At 52.0% G+C, this 17,054-nt stretch overlaps 1 protein-coding gene across 3 annotated transcripts in view; it reads right to left on the minus strand.

Annotated features, from left to right (window-relative positions):
• Positions 1-3,793: 3,793 nt before the first annotated feature.
• Positions 3,794-17,054, minus strand: part of EYA1 (EYA transcriptional coactivator and phosphatase 1) — a 72,659-nt gene continuing 59,398 nt past the window's right edge. For all 3 annotated transcript variants that reach the window (XM_038766639.1, XM_038766638.1, XM_038766637.1), the window contains exons 11-16: positions 9,839-9,897; positions 9,545-9,705; positions 8,346-8,460; positions 6,987-7,108; positions 6,085-6,185; positions 3,794-3,874 (exon numbers count right to left, since the gene is read on the minus strand). In XM_038766639.1, the coding sequence (XP_038622567.1) occupies positions 3,794-3,874; positions 6,085-6,185; positions 6,987-7,108; positions 8,346-8,460; positions 9,545-9,705; positions 9,839-9,897 (639 nt within the window). The remainder of the gene's footprint in view (positions 3,875-6,084; positions 6,186-6,986; positions 7,109-8,345; positions 8,461-9,544; positions 9,706-9,838; positions 9,898-17,054) is intronic.

Raw genomic sequence — 17,054 nt, forward strand, 5'->3', positions numbered from 1 at the left:
TATCCCTGCCGACCACCTGCAGTCACCGTTTCCAACTCATGTCGGGAACAGAACTGTGCAGCCCCCCCAGCCCCTGCCCCCCATCTCCCCTTAAAACCACCTTCAGTGGTTGGTGGACAAATTAAAAGCAGGTGCAGGGGAATGGGAACCTAACACGTGCCTTTGATCCCCAATTGCCATAAATTAAGGTGGCCCATTTTCCTGGGTCTGACTTCAATTTTTTCATCATTTAATCGCTCCGCAATTCAGGTTAATAAAGCAAGTCTCGAAAAACCACAAGTTTTAGGGTTGTGGTGAGCATGGAAATTATTCACTCTGGGCATCCACTGTGCCCTGCTGATCAAGGCCACATGGTCTTAAAAGACTCACAGAGCAACTTGCATTCCCGCCCCAAATTCTCACCTTCCGGAGTCCTGTTCTTCCCACCTCCATCTTCACCTCCAGGCCGCTCTACCGGACACTCTCCTCTGTACTCTCCACTCGTGGTGGTTAGTGGAAAGAGTCCGGGCCTGAGAGACAGAGGACCTGGGTTCTAATCCCGGCTCTGCCATGTGTCAACTGTGTGACCTTGGGAAAGTCACTTCACTTCCTCTGGGCTTCAGTTCTCTCAGGGACTGAGTCCAACCCAATTTGCTTGTGTCCACCCTGGCGCTTAGTACAGTGCCTGGCACAAAGTGCTTAACAAGTACCACAATTATTATTATTATTCTCTGTGCCTCAGTTACCTCATCTGAAGCAGTGTGGCTTAGTGGAAAGAGCTAATGGGCTGTAATCTCAGTTCCACCATTTGCCTGCTGGGTGACCTTCAGGAGGTCACTTCACTTCTCTGGGCCTGTTTCCCTGACTAAGAATCCTTCTTCCTCCCACATAGACATACAGGAGCCTTCCCAGATTGAGCCCCCTCCTTCCTCTCCCCCTCCTTACCTCCTTCCCCTCCCCACAGCACCTGTATATATGTATATATGTTTGTACATATTTATTACTCTATTTTATTTGCACATATTTATTCTATTTATTTTATTTTGTTAATATGTTTTGTTTTGTTGTCTGTCTCTCCCTTCTAGACTGTGAGCCCACTGTTGGGTAGAGACCATCTCTATATGTTGCCAACTTGTACTTCCCAAGCACTTAGTACAATGCTCTGCACACAGTAAGCGCTCAATAAATACGATTGAGTGAATGAATGAATGGTATCCGCCCTGATTATCTTATCTATCCCAGTGGTTAGTACAGAGCTTGGCACATAGTAAACACTTAAGAAGGACCATTATCACTACCACTACTGCTCCTGCCACTATTACTGCAGAACGCCGTGTGGCTCAGTGGAAAGAGCCCGGGCTTTGGAGTCAGAGGTCACGGGTTCAAATCCCGGCTCCGCCAATTGTCACCTGTGTGACTTTGGGCAAGCCACTTAACTTCTCTGGGCCTCAGTTACCTCATCTGGAAAATGGGGATGAAGACTGTGAGCCCCTCCGTGGGACAACCTGATCACCTTGTAACCTCCCCAGCACTTAGAACAGTGTTTTGCACATAGTAAGTGATTAATAAATGCCATCATTATTATTATTATTATCATTACTTCTCTGGGCCTCAGTTACCTCATCTCTAAAATGGGGATTAAGACTGTGAGCTCCATGTGGGACAGGGACTATGTCCAACCCCATTTGAGTGAATCTACCCCAGCATTTAGTACAGTGCTGACGATTGGTGGAGCCGGGATTTGAACCCATGACCTCTGACTCCAAAGCCCGTGTTCTTTCCACTGAGCCACGCTGCTTCTCCAAGTCACTTGGGCAAAGTGACTTGCCCAAGGTCACACAGCAGACAGGTGGCAGAGTGGGGATGAGAATCCAGGTCCTTCTGACTCCTGGTCTATGCTCTATCCGCTAGGTCTCCCTCCCTCCCTCCCTGTTTTCAGCCACTTTAGAGATCTAAAGAGACCCCCCTCCTTCTCGGTCATCTCTCGCTGTTGTGGTCTGTGCACTACAATGACAAGGCAGGCCGAGAACCGTTCACAAATTTAATTTTATTAATTTAAACACAAACTGAAGAAAAAAAATCTGTACACAACCAAGGACACAACACGCTGTTTGGTTTTTGTTTTTTTTTTTCCTTTTTACACAATAAGGCCCAGATCGATTATTTTCTTTTATTTCAGTCTGCATACTGCGTATCGAAACGTGAAAAGAAAAAAGCAAAGAAGTCTGCCCGCCCGTCGCGGCTGCCGGCCAAAAAGCCGTCTGGTCTGACCCCCCTTGGGTATGTACGTGATTTGGCGATCTCCCCCTGTGCTGATTCCAGCAGCAGTCTATTCCCCAGGGAGAGGATGGAGGAGCCTTGTTTCCTGGGGTCCTGGGGGTATCGGCGGGGGTAGGAGGAGGCTAAGGATGGAGGTTTGAGGAGAACCGATCCTTGGAAGGGAGACAGATAGGCCTCTAGCAAGCAGAGATTGTCGCCCTCGTCTCCCACCGCGTAGGGCCCCCCTGAAGCGGCGAGTGTGGGCGGGTTGCCAGTGAGACTGCGGGCAACACTCGGTCCTGGACTCGTGGGCAAGAACCAGAGGCCCTGACTGGGCCTGTTTTTACCTCAAATTTTGGCCCAGTTTCTCAGGAAGCCCAATCCTCTCCCCCGACCCCCAACTTGACCGCATAGGGCAGGTTAGCCGAACTCTGTCGGCCTTCCCGGCTCTGTGGAAGGCGCGATGTCCAGACCTGAACTGTTTTTTCTGTCAGGTCTGTCTGTCCTCACGTCCTCCTCCTTAGGGGAAGGGGCCATGGGTTAACCAACACCCTGTTTCTTCAACTGGCTCTAAAGGACCCAACCAGGTAAGTCTGTGGGAGCGAGGCGGGTGGGCTCCTCCTTTTCCAAGCTGATTTGGGAGATCGATAGCCCCCCTGCCCACTTGCCCGGTCTTTCCTTAGACTCAAGGGGCACAGGAAGAGAGGAACAGTTGGAAAAACCAAATCGTCACTGATATTAGACATCCATGCTTTTAGATCTTGGTGTATTTATCTAAAAAAAAAAGTCCATTATTATCTACATATTTATAGCCCACACCTGGATTAAGACCCTGTCCGGCACAAGAGACTGTGCCTCTGTGGCCTCTTATTTCATACTTCACGATCAATGGGCATTTCTACCTTTCCAGGGCCTTTCCCTAAACAATATGGAAAAGAATCATCTGTTATTACAAATTTACAGACACACGCGCGCGCACACTCACACTCTCTCTCTCACACACACACACACACACACACACACACACAATCTTCCTGTACACGATTGTCTGTCTCGGGGATGTACACGTTTCTTTAAATTAGACATAGTTTTAAACTACTCTGCAATGTGCTCAAATACAAAAGTCCTTGCGGCGGCGGAGGGCCGGAGGGCCGAGACGGAGCCTTCTCTCCTTCTCCCTCCCGATCCCGGGTCTCCTGGCTGAGGCCGAGTCCGGAACTCAACCTGTTTATAAATAAGGCGGAAGTCTGCAGTCAGAGCGTTGGGGGTGAGACACCCGAAAGGGTCCGGACGTCGACTCGGCGGCAACCGTTGTGGAGGATGGTAATGTCCTCAGGGCCGGCGGTGGTCCTGTCAAGGTCGCTTCGGGTGGAGGGGCTGGCGTGGGCCGCTGCCGCCCGGGACGAGGCCTAGCTGCAGGAACTGCCCCCTGAAGGGCCTCGAAGATGGAGAGCGAGGGCGGGCTTCGGTCTGTTCATCCGTCCGTCCCCTGCACGGTGTCCGGGGATGGGGATAGGTGCAGGAGGGTGGGTGGTCCCGGGGTCTCTCGGCACTGCTACAAGTAGTCGAGCTCCAGGGCGTGGTAGAGGGCCATCAGGTCCGAGTGGCTAGAGATCCTCCAGAACGGCATCGCGTGCTGTGGGCGGTCAGACACGGGTTTGAGGAAAAGGGTCGGGCACTGCCAGCCGGGCAACTCTGGGATCTCCCACTCTGCTCTCTCGACCGCAGGGGCGAGGCCCTGAAGGAGGCTTTTTCTGGGGCCGGGGCATCCTCAGGGTCCAGAGAGACAGAGCCCACCCCATCCTGGGACAAGGCGACCACCCCCTCCAACACACATAGGAACATACACACATTCTCCCTTTCTTCTCTCTCTGTCTCTCTCTCTTGTGACAGGGAACGAGCTGGGAACAAAACTGCAGAAAAGGACAGCCTACCCCTCCCTCTTCATATCTGACAGACAATGACTCTCCCCATTCTCCAAACCTTACTGAAGGCCCAACTCCTTCAAGAGGGCTTCCCCGACTAAGCCCTCCTTTCCTCTCCTCCCACTCCCTTCTGCGTTACCCTGACTTGTTCCCTTTATTCCCTTTATTCATCCCCACTCCCAGCCCCACACCACTTCTGTACATACCTGTCATTTACTTATTTCTAGTCATATCTGTCTCCCCATATAGACTGTAAGCTTGCCGTGGGCAGGGAATGTGTTTATTGTTCTATTGTCCTATTGTTCTATTGTCCTCTCCCAAGTACTCAAGTACCCAAGTACCCAAGTACCCAACTACAGTGCTCGGCACACAGTAAGCATTTAATAAATAGTCATGAATAAATGAGTGACAGGCAGTTTGCTTTGCAGATTAAACTACAACTTGGATGGAAGTTTAAAGACCGGACTCTGTGCTGACTTCAAGATATCACGGCAGGTTTGGGTTGGGCCCAAGGCAGAGGACAGGGTGGTTTCTGTCCGGGAGGGTTCCCCTGATGGGACAATTCTCTTCACGCACTGTTAGAAAATCGGAAGTCGGAAACCACGGCCGCGAGATTCCCTCTATGGAACCGGGGACACGGAAGAGAGGAAAAAGAAGTGTGGCCGAAATGGGAGGATGAAGGATGACGGACGTCCCAGCAACCTCTGCGGCTTCTGGCAAACAAATGGGGGCTCAACGGATGGGATCACGTGATGGTACAGGTAGAACCCCAAATAATAATAGTAATATGAATAATGGTGGTATTTAAGCGCCTACTATGTACAATGCTCTGCACTTGGTAAGCATTCAGTAAATACGATGGAATGAAAAATACAGTTGCATACGATGTGGCATGCACTGTACTAAGAGTTGGGGTCCATACAAGATGTTGCCAACACCCATCTGAGCAGTGGATTCTAAACTTCCCGCACCCCCGCGGAGATGGCTGAGGGGAGGAGAACTGGGAAGGGGTCCTGGGAGGGGGGATGGGTCCTGCCAACTGCCCAACTCCACATTCCTATGGCCAGAGGAGGAGGAAGGAGAGGGCACACTGGGGGGCAAACCCATTGGCAGTGGGTAGCTGGTTTGGAAGGGAGAGCAGGATTAGCAGCAGACAAGTGATGGAGCCAGAATTAGAACCCATGACCTTCTGCTCCCAGCTTATGCTCTATCCACTACACCATGCTGCTTCTCTCACAGAGGAAAGAAGGGCCAGGGCACACTGGGGGCAAACCCATTGGCAGTGGGTATCTGGTTTGGAAGGGAGAGCAGGATTAGCAGCAGACAAGTGATGGAGCCAGAATTAGAACCCATGACCTTCTGCTCCCAGCCTATGCTCTATCCACTACACCATGCTGCTTCTCTCACAGAGGAAAGAAGGGCCAGGGGAAGGTTGGGGTGAGGAGAAGTTTTCAGATGCTGAATGCCTCTGTTTTTGGCCTTTTCCTCCATTTCCTCTCTGTGAGAGGAGATCCCCCCCCGCCGCTGCCAGCCCCCCATTTTCTTTCAGGCCTGAAATCCAAGGGAGTTGAAGAAGAGAGAAAGGACGGCCAGACCAGGCTGGGAGGATGACGGGCCTCAAGGGAAACAAAGAAACTGAACGAGACCCAGGCGCACCTGGTTCCCCTGGTCCAGGGACACCCAGCATCCCTGTCCACCAGCATGGCCCCCGGGGAGCACCGGAGCGCAGCGTGGCCACCCCATCAACCAGAACCACACTTCTGCTGCCACGCTGACCGTGGCCCAGGCCCACTGGCCCTTGCCAATCCTCCCATCCAGTCCCTTGCCTGAGGAAGCTGGAAACCAGAGGGCAGCCCCCCGCTCCGGGACCCTGAACCAAGGACAAAACCCCGGCCCTGTCACCCCGTCGGGACAGCGTTACCTTTTTGGCCCCCTGCTCCTCTTCCACGCCGTCGCCGACCACCACGTACACCACCTTCCTTCCAAACCTCTGGATTATCCGCTCGAAACAGCTCTCCTTCCCTACAGGGCCGTGAGCAGCGGTTTTCCTGTGAGCACGATGCCACCTGCCCGGGTCGGCCCGCGGTCTCGGAGACGAACAGGCCGGAGCCGAGCAGGCTGCCATGGACCCAGACCCCGGCAGCGCTGACAAATGGGACACCATCCCTTCTGGATCATCCCCTGGATCTCGGGGCCTTTGGACATTTTATTTTTGTCCCAGCCTCCCAGCACTCAATCCTGCCTCTGCCACTTGTCTGCTGTGCGGCCTTGGAAAAGTCACTCCCTTTCTCTTTGCCTCAGTTACCTCATTTGTAAAATGGGAATGAAGACTGTGAGCCCCAAGTGGGACAGGGACTGTGTCCAACCTGATTACCTTGCATCCACCTCATTGCTTAGTATAGTGCCTGGCACCTAGTAAGCACTTAACAAATACCGAGATTTTTATTATTACTTATATATATCTTTAAAAAAATGGTATTAAGTGCTTACGATGCGCAAGGCACTGTACTAAGTGCTGGGGTGAATACAGGCAAATTGAGTTGGACACAGTCCCCATCCCACATGGGGCTCGGTCTTAATCCCCATTTTACAGACAGGGTCACCGAGGGCCAGTGAAGGGACTCGCCCAAGGTCACACAGCAGACAAGCGGCAATGAAGGCATTAGAACCGAGGGCCTTCTAACTCCAAGGCCCAGGTTCTTCCCACTAGACCATGCTGCTTCTCACTTCCCTGGTCTCCAAATTCCCGGTCTGAGGGAGAGGAAGAGGGGTTGGCTGAATCTCGGAGGCCGGGTTGGGGCTGGGGGCACACCGACGACCCACCTATTTTGGTTGCGCTGTAAATGTTTTCGATCGGGAAGGCGACACCTAGGCCGTACAGCAAGACCTTGGCCAGCGCCGGGATCAGCTGAGTCGTCGTGACCAGGATATTGACGCAGTTGGTCCTTGGGAGGCCGGAAGGAAGGATTAGGGTCTCAGTGAGCCCCCCACCCTGCAACCTGACTGAGCCTGGAGGGGGGAATACAGCCTTGGACATTCATTCATTCAACCGTATTTATTGAGCGCTTACTGTGAGCAGAGCACTGGACTAAGCGCTTGGGAGAGGACAATACAACAATAAACAGACACATTCCCAGCCCACAACGAGCTGACAGTCTCACGGGCGGGAAACAGGACTCTTGTCTGCGCCCTTCTCTGCTGCCCGCAACGTAGGCCTGGCCCTCTAGACTGTAACCAATCAATCAATCGTCTTTATTGAGCGCTTACTGTGTGCAGAGCACTGTACTAAGCGCTTGGGAAGTCCAAGTTGGCAACATATAGAGACAGTCCCTACCCAACAGTGGGCTCACAGTCTAAAAGGGGGAGACAGAGAACGAAACCAAACGTACTAACAAAATAAAATAAATAGAATAGATATGTACAAGTAAAATAAATAGAGTAATAAATATGTACAAACATATATCATCATCAATCATATTTATTGAGCGCTTACTGTGTGCAGAGCACTGTACTAAGCGCTTGGGAAGTACAAATTAGTGCTTGGGAAGTATAAATATACAGGTGCTGTGTGGAAGGGAAGGAGGTAAGATGGGGGGAATGGAGAGGGGGACAATGACTGTAAGCTCGTTGTGGGCAAGGAAAGTGTCTGTTCCTCTCCCCAGCGCTTAGTCCGGCGCTCTGCACACAGTAAGAGCTCAATAAATACCATTGATGGTTGATGGGCAGCCTGGAGTCCCTGCTCTCCCCGTGGAATGGCCACCACGTGGCTCCTCACCCCTAGCTACTACATTCCCGCCAGCCCCTCTGCCCCACATAATAATAATGATAGCACTTATTAAGCGCTTACTATGTGCAAAGCAGTGTTCTAAGCGCTGGGGAGGTTACAAGGTGATCAGGTTGTCCCAAGGGGGGCTCACAGTCTTCATCCCCATTTGACAGATGAGGTAACTGAGGCCCAGAGAAGTGAAGCGACTTGCCCAAAGTCACACAGCTGGCGCTTGGCAGAGCCGGGATTTGAACTCATGACCTCTGACTCCAAAGCCCGGGCTCTTTCCACTGAGCCACGCTGCTTCTACTACATGTGGTCACCAGGCCCCGTGGGACCCCCGCCGGCCTCTCCCCGGCCCCCCCCGCAGCAGGCTCGCTCCCTGGACGGACTGGGCGGGCGTCCCCTCACCTCACCTGGAGTGGATGAGCGTCAAGGCCTTCAGGGCGAGAGTCAACCAAGAGTCCGTCAACGCCTCGATCTCGGCCCTCAGCTGCAGCCAAGCTTCTCTCTTGGCCGGACCGAGGAGACCTGTGGGATTGTTTTTAGACTGTCAGCCCACTGCTGGGTAGGGACTGTCTCTATATGTTGCCAATTTGTACTTCCCAAGCACTTAGTACAGTGCTCTGCACATAGTAAGCGCTCAATAAATACAATTGATGATGATGATGATGATGTTGGGGGTTCAGCCCTACGGGGGCGGGATGGGTGGGGTGAGCGGCTCCGTCCACTTCCCGGACCCGATCTCTGTCAGCTAGGCTTCTCGCTTCCCTGGTTTCTGAATAACAATAATAATAATGTTGATGGCATTTATTAAGCGCTTACTATGTGCAAAGCCCTGTTCTAAGCGCTCGGGAGCTTAGAAGGTGATCAGGTTGTCCCACGGGGGCTCACAGTCTTAATCCTCGTTTTACAGATGAGGTAACTGAGGCACAGAGAAGCAGCGTGGCTCAGTGGATAGAGCCCGGGCTTTGGAGTCAGAGGTCATGGGTTCAAATCCTTGCTCCGCCAATTGTCAGCTGTGTGACTTTGGGCAAATCACTTCACTTCTCTGGGCCTCAGTTACCTCATCTGGAAAATGGGGATGAAGACTGTGAGCCCCCCGTGGGACAACATGATCACCTTGTAACCTCTCCAGCGCTTAGAACAGTGCTTTGCACATAGTAAGTGTTTAATAAATGCCATTATTATTATTATTATTATTAAGTGACTTGCCACACAGCTGACAATTGCCGGAGCTGGGATATGAACCCATGATCTCCGACTCCGAAACCCGTGCTCTTTCCACCGAGCCACGCTGCCGCTTCCGAACACCCGGTCTCAACCCCCATTTTCCAGATGAGGGAACTGAGGCACAGGGAAGTTAAGTGACTTGCCCAAGGTCACACCGCAGACAAGCGGCAGAGTCGGATTTCAAACCCATGACTTTCCGACGCCCAGGCCCATGCTGTATCCACCACACTCCGCTGCTTCTCTAAGATACTAAGCCATCACGTAGGACAAAGTCCCTTGTCCCACACGGGGTTTGCCATCTTAATCCCCATTTTCCTGCCGAGAAAACCGAGGCCCGGGAAAGGGAAACGACCGGCCCAGGGCCGCGGGGGCAGACACTCGCCTCCGACGTTGTTCTTGTAGGTGTTGTAGATCTCCTTCACGCGGCGGTAGCGGAAGGCCAGTTTCCTCATCCAGTCCACGCCTCCTCGCACGCCCGTCGCCAGGCAAAGGTTGGCGCTTGTAGCTGCCGCCGGGAAGCCATCACTGCCAAAGTTGTAGGTGCTGGCGGGAGGCGGGGGGATCGGGAATCAGTCCCCATCCCTGCCCCGGAATATCGGCTGGGGGGATGGAGGGTCCCGGATTGCCCGCCCCCCCTCCACGCCCGCCCGCCCGCCCACCTCAAGACAGAAATTACCTCAGGTCTTGGCCGTTGTCGTCGGAGGAGACGTCGTCTATGTGAACCTGGTCGCACTCCTGCAGGAAGAGAAACAAACTGGGGTGGTGTCTAAACACTCTGCTGTCCTCTCCCAAGCGCTCAGTACAGTGCTCTGCGCATAGTGGACTGGAAGCTCTTTAAGGGCAGGGGTCGCATCTACTAACTTCATTATCCTCTTTTTTAAATGGTATTTTTAAGCGCTCACTATGTGCCAAGCACCGCTCTAAGTGCTGGGGGAGATACAAGGTAATCAGGTTGTCCCACGCGGGGCTCACAGTCTTAATCCCCATTTTACAGATGAGGCAACTGAGGCACAGAGAAGTGAAGTGACTTGCCCAAGCGGCAGAGCCGAGATTAGAACCCACGATCTCTCACAAGCCTGTGCTCTTTCCACTGAGCCACGCTTTCCAAGCGCTCAGTACAATACTCTGCAGACAGCAGGTTGAAAATTCCTTGAGGGCGGGGATTGCCGCGTCTCCTAACTGCATTATACCCCCCAAACGCTCAGTACAGTGCTCTGCATGGACTAAGCGTTCATTCAATACCGCTGATTGGTTGGGGTGAGACTCATCTTTCAATGGGGGCTCGGCACTTCCCACTTAAGTGTCCCGTGGTCTTTCCCTAGGTTGTGGACGACAACGCAACACAACAACACAAGTCCGAAGTGGCGGCTCAGACCTCCTTCCTGCACACTGGGCCCCAGCTCATGTCTTCCCCATCTTGCTGGGGATCAAATCTTTGAAACTTTGGGTTCAACCCTCGGTCAAGGGTTCAAATCCCAGCTCTGCCAATTGTCAGTTGTGTGACTTTGGGTAAGTCACTTAACTTCTCTGGGCCTCAGTTCCCTCATCTGTAAAACGGGGATGAAGACTGTGAGCCCCCCGTGGTACAACCTGATCACCCTGTAAACTCCCTAGCGCATAGAACGGTGCTTTGCCCATAGTAAGCGCTTAATAAATACCATTATTATTATTATTATTGCTGGCCTGACTCTCCAAGCAGCCAGTCAGTCGCATTTATTGAGCTCTTGCCGAGTGCAGAGCACTGTACTAAGCACTTGGGAGACTCCAATAGAACATGTTCCCTGCCCAAAATGAGTTTATAGTCTAGAGCGGGAGACGGACATTAATAGAAATAAATAAATTACAGATATGGACGCAAGTGCTGTGGGGCTGAGGGGGACAGTCAATCAATCAATCAATCGTATTTATTGAGCGCTTACTGTGTGCAGAGAACACTCGGCTAGTGCTTGGAAGAGGACACTGGAGATAGTAGACATTATCCTTGCCCTCAAGGAGCTTCCAGTCTACAGTATGAAGAGCACTGTACTGAGCGCTTGGGAGAGGACAGTGGAGTTAACAGAAAAGATTCCCGCCCTCCAGGAGCTTTGAACTTACTGCTCAAAGGGAGCAAGTCAGGGTGATGCTGAAGGGAGTGGGAGAAGAAGAAAGGAGGTCAAGGAAGGCTTCTTGGTGGAGACGTCCCTTCAATAAGGCACATTTCCAAGGCCACCTCAGGATAATAATAATACAAATACAGTATTTAAGTGCTTACTATGTGCCAGGCACTGTACTAAGCGCTGGGATAGATCAGGCTGGACACAGTCCCTGTCCCAGGTGGGTCTTGATCCCCATTTTACAGATGAGGTAACTGAGGCCCAGTGAAGTGACTAGCCCAAGGTAACCCCGCAGACAAGAGGCAAAGCAGGATTAGAACCCAGGTCCTTCTGACTCTCAGGCCCAAACTCTATCCGCTAGGCCAGGCTGGTCAGGTGAGCTGCATGTAAATATTACTCTATTTATTTATTTTACTTGTACATATCTATCCTATTTATTTTATTTTGTTGGTATGTTTGGTTTTGTTCTCTGTCTCCCCCTTTTAGACTGTGAGCCCACTGTTGGGTAGGGACCGTCTCTATGTGTTGCCAATTTGTACTTCCCAAGCGCTTAGTACAGTGCTCTGCACATAGTAAGCGCTCAATAAATACGATTGATGATGATGATGATGATGTGAAGCACTGAAGCGGGGGGCCCCTCCTGAGGAGCCCTGAGTTCCCCTCCACTCATCTTCCCTACTCCCACCTCGGCCTCTCAGGTCCCAGGAGCCCCCCGATCCCTCGAACTGGAGGCATAACTGGAACCAGACCAGACCGGCAGGGAGATGCCAACCACCACCTCCTTTTCTTTCTCTCCCTAAGGTCTTCAAGGCCAGAAAAGAGAATATCTGAGGTGAAAAAGGAGTAACTTGCTTCATGCAAATAACCTCCAGCTTTTATTTCTCTCCCTCTGGTCTTCAAGGCCATCGAAGATAGATTATATGAGGTAAATTTCCCCCTTCTAGACTGTGAGCCCGTTGTTGGGTAGGGAACGTCTCTACATGTTCCCGACTTGTACTTACCAAGCGCTTAGTACAGTGCTCTGCACACAGTAAGCGCTCGATAAATACGATCGAATGAATGAATGAATGAACAGACAATTCAAATCCAACAGTGATTCTCCCCCTCCTTCAAAGCCTTATTGAAGGCCCATCTCCTCCAAGATGCCTTCCGTAAGTCCCACTTTTCCTCATCTCCCACTCCCTTCTGCATCGCCCTGACTCACTCCCTTGGCTCTTCCTCCTCTTCCAGCCCCACATCGCTTACGTATATATATCTATCATTTTATTTATTTGTATTGATGTCTTTCTGCCCGCCTCTGGACCGTAAGCTCGCTGTGGGTGGGGAATGTCACTATTTATTTCTATATTATACTTTCCCAAACGCTTAGTCCAGTGCCCTGCACACAGTAAGGGCTCAATAAATACGACTGAATGAATGACAGGCTCAGTGAATTCCCATCGCCAACGTACGCTCGGTGCCAACGAAACGACGGCCCCTGGTCGGTGTCGGAGCCACAAACCCACAGGGCCCCGTATCCACGTCGGGTCTATGTTTGTTGTCCAGCACAGCGTAATTGTGTGATTTCACTGCTGGGGCTCTGTGATACTGTGTACATGTGTGTGTGTGTTTGTGTGTGCGTGTTCATTCACTCATCCATATTCATTGAGTGCTTACTGTGTGCAGAGCACTGTACTAAGCACTTCAGAGAGTCCGACAGAACATTAAACAGACACATTCCCTGCCCACAACAAGCCGACAGTCTAGAGAAGCCGCGTGGCTCAGTGGAAAAGAGCCCGGGCTTTGGAGTCAGAGGTCATGGGTTCAAATTCCGGCTCCGCCAATTTTCAGCTGGGTGACTTTGGGCAAGTCACTTCACTTCTCTGTGCCTCAGTTACCTCATCTGGAAAATGGGGATGAAGACTGTGAGCCCCCCGTGGGACAACCGGATCACCTTGTAACCTCCCCAGTGCTTAGAACAGTGCTTTGCACAGAGTAAGTGCTTAATAAATGCCATTATTATTATTATTATTAGAGGACAGGTTAAGGTCTGTGTGTGCGTGTGTGTGTGTGTACATGTGACTGACTGTGAAAGGATGTTGTGTAAAAGTGTCTGTTCGTGGGAAAAATATAAAGCAAAAGGCTCTGAAAAACCTGATGAACCCCGTGGTCTCCCCTCGCCCCTCCTCCCTCCACCTCCCTCTTCTTTCTCTGCCTTGAGCCCCCGCTGGGACGCCACAGCTCGGGACCGATAAGAATAATAATAGTTAATAATAATGATGGCATTTATTAAGCGCTTACTATGTGCAAAGCACTGTTCTAAGCACTGGGGAGGTTCCAAGGTGATCAGGTTGTCCCACGGGGGGCTCCCAGTCTTAATCTCCATTTTACAGATGAGGTCCCTGAGGCCCAGAGAAGTGAAGTGGCTTGCCCAAGCTCACCCAGCAGACAAGTGGCAGAGCCAGGATTAGAACCCACGTCCTCTGACTCCCAAGCCCGGGCTCTTTCCACTGAGCCACGCTGCTTCTCTAGTTCCCACCGCCCTCCCAAGGATGCGTTGCAGGGCAGCGGGACTGGCAGGATGTCGGGGGATAGGGCAGACCTTCCCCATATATACACACACACACAACACACACACACGCTGAGGAGACCGACACACCCACAGGCCTCCATCATCATCATCAATCGTATTTATTGAGCGCTATGTGCAGAGCACTGTACTAAGCACTTGGGAAGTACAAATTGGCAACATATAGAGACAGTCCCTACCCAACGGTGGGCTCCAACCAAGACATGGGGTCTGGTTAGGGGGGCGATTCCCCCGACTGGCCAACTGTCGCCTCCCGTCCCACTCCAGGGTCTGGTTCTCCCAGGCCGGGGGTCTAGAACAACAACCACCACCACCACAACAACAACGAGGAGGGGGGGATAAGGGAGGTGAGGAGGAAGAAGAGGAGCCTGAACCTAGCAGAGCCCGGCTTCTCGGACATGGCGGTTTTGACGCCCTCCCCCGTCATGGGCCAGGGGTTTCAAGACCTCCGGCGCTGGGATCGGGTGCTTCTAAGGTGCTGCTTCCCTCCTGACCGATGTTTTCTCTGTCTGGATTTCTGAGGGAGGAGGCGGCGGGATAGAGACGGAAAGAAACTCAAACCAGCTGTTCCCTAACAGAATTAAACCCCTGACCTCCGACCTCTGCTCTCAAGGGCCTCTTGTGCAGCCAACCCCCCTCTCAGGGAGCCCTGGGTTCCAGCGAGGAAAAGACTCAGACCTCGTAACCTCGTTCTCCTCTCCCGGGGCCTCCGGCCTCCGAGAGGGACAGAGTCCGGGCCACAGGCCTCCCGGGGAGGCAGCGAGCCGGGCGTCTTAAAGACGCCGCAGTTCTGGGCCACTGTGGGAGTTGGTCCTTCCCTTCCCTCCCAACATTTTCCTGTGCCGGACTGGAAGGGCCGCTCCAACAGACGTTGAGATCGGAGGAAATGCATGGCTGCCCAGCTTCAATCTCCTCTAAATTGTCAAAGCGTGTCGCACAGTATTGAACTGAACTCTGAAGGGGCAGGCGGGGGACAGAGGAGGAGGAGAAAATGGAGAGAGAGAGAGAGAGAAAGGAACTGATAGTTTGAGAAAGAGATGGTGGGAGAAGAAGAGAGGATGTGAGAGAGGGGGAAGAGGGTGGGATGGAGCAACCAATCAATCAATCAATCAATCAATCAATCGTATTTATTGAGCGCTTACTGTGTGCGGAGCACTGTACTAAGCGCTTGGGAAGTACAAGTTGGTAACATATAGAGACAGTCCCTACCCAGCAGTGGGCTCACAGTCTAAAAGGGGGAGACAGAGAACAAAACCAAACATACTAACAAAATAAAATAAATAGAATAGATATGTACTAGTAAAATAAATAGGTAAATAAATAGAGTAATAAATATGTACAAACATATATATATATATATATATATATATATACAGGTGCTGTGGGGAAGGGAAGGAGGTAAGATGGGGGGGATGGAGAGGGGGACGAGGGGGAGAGGAAGGAAGGGGCTCAGTCTGGGAAGGCCTCCTGGGGGAGGTGAGCTCTCAGTAGGGCCTTGAAGGGAGGAAGAGAGCTAACTTGGCGGATGGGCAGAGCGAGAGCAAAGGAGAGGATGGTAAAAGAAGAGAAGGAGTGAGGGAGAAAGGGTGGGAGAAGGTTGGGGAGAGAGGGTGGGGAGGGAGAGCGTTAGGGAAGAGAGGGTGGGAGGGGAGAGAGTGGAGGAAGAGAGGGTGAGGAGTGAGGGAGAATGAGGGGAAGAGAAAAAAATCCACATCAGGCAGGGCTCTACCTGCTCACTTAGAAGAAACTGTTGTTAAGCCCCGAGCCAGGGCCTGAAACTTGGCAGTGAGGGGTTGGGGGTGTGTGTGTATGTCATGGTGACAGGTCTTGGGGAGGGGCCGAAGGGGCTCTCTTCCCCAACTAATTTCACCCTAGACCTCTCAGAGGGTCAGGACCCAATTATCTCTGAACCCACTGTTAATGAAGCCATTGTGCCCCTTCTCCGGAAACATCCTGTGTGTGTTTGTTTTCCCCTGGGCTTGCTCCATCTGGGCGAGGGCCGCCCCTCGCCTCGAGCCCCCTTCCCATTCCCCGGCCCTCCGGCAGAGCAGGCCGGCTCTCTGAGGCCTTCTGGCGTTGTCAGAGGGCGAGCACTTGCTCACTAAAAAGTATAATAATAATAATAATTGTGGTATTTATTAAGCGCTTAACTATGTGCCAGGCACTGTACTATGCACTGGGGTAGATGCAAGATAATTAGGTTGGACTCAGTCCCTGTCCCATGTGGGTCCCACCACCTTAATCCCCATTTTACAGATGAGGGAACTGAGGCCCAGAGCAGCGAAGCGACTCACCCAAGGGCCCACAGCAGGCAAGTGGAGGAGCCGGGATTCGAACCCATAACCTGCTGACTCCCTCATCTGGAAAATGTGGATTGAGACTGTGAGCCCCATGTGGGACAGGGATTGTGTCTTACCCGATTTGCTTGAATTCATTCATTCATTCATTCATTCAATCGTATTTATTGAGCGCTTACTGTGTGCAGAGAACTGTACTAAGCGCTTGGGAAGTACAAGTTGGCAACATATAGAGACAACAGTAGGCTCACAGTCTAGAAGGGGGGGTCCACCCCAGTGTTTAGTACAGTAAATGACACTTAGGAAGCGCTTAACAAATACCATTATTACTATGATTACGGGTGAAATGACCAGAACCCAGGCCCCCCATTCTCGGCAGGGACCCCCATGTTGGTCAGAGAGCATGTTCAGTCCTTGTCCGTGTGTACTCTTCCCCGGCGTTTAGTACAGCACTGTACACCCAGCAGGCGCTCAGCAAATACCATCGCTCCTGCTAGAGATCGCGGAGCAAGGTGAGGGCGGCGTAGAGAGCGCTCAGTACAGTGCTCTGCCCATAGTAAGAGCTCAATAAGTATGACTGACTGACTGATACGTTCCCGGCTCACAGTGAAGTCACAGTCTAGTGTGGAGGGGGATCGGTTGAGCGTAATTAAGATTGGCTCAGATTAATCGGAGCATGTGGCTAGACTTCTAGACTGTGAGCCCACTGTTGGGTAGGGACCGTCTCTATATGTTGCCAACTTGGACTTCCCAAGCGCTTAGTACAGTGCTCTGCACACAGTAAGCGCTCAATAAATACGATTGATTGATGTGGCTCCGTGTGACAAGCGACGTACTTCGGATCGCCCACTTCCGCCCAACCACCAGATTGTTCATCATCCTGGAATTCCGCGGGCCTCAGACCTTAAAACACGTCCTTTAGATAAACGGAAC

Source organism: Tachyglossus aculeatus, chromosome 25 (assembly GCF_015852505.1).
Source record: "Tachyglossus aculeatus isolate mTacAcu1 chromosome 25, mTacAcu1.pri, whole genome shotgun sequence".
In the NCBI taxonomy this organism is placed as follows: domain Eukaryota; kingdom Metazoa; phylum Chordata; class Mammalia; order Monotremata; family Tachyglossidae; genus Tachyglossus; species Tachyglossus aculeatus.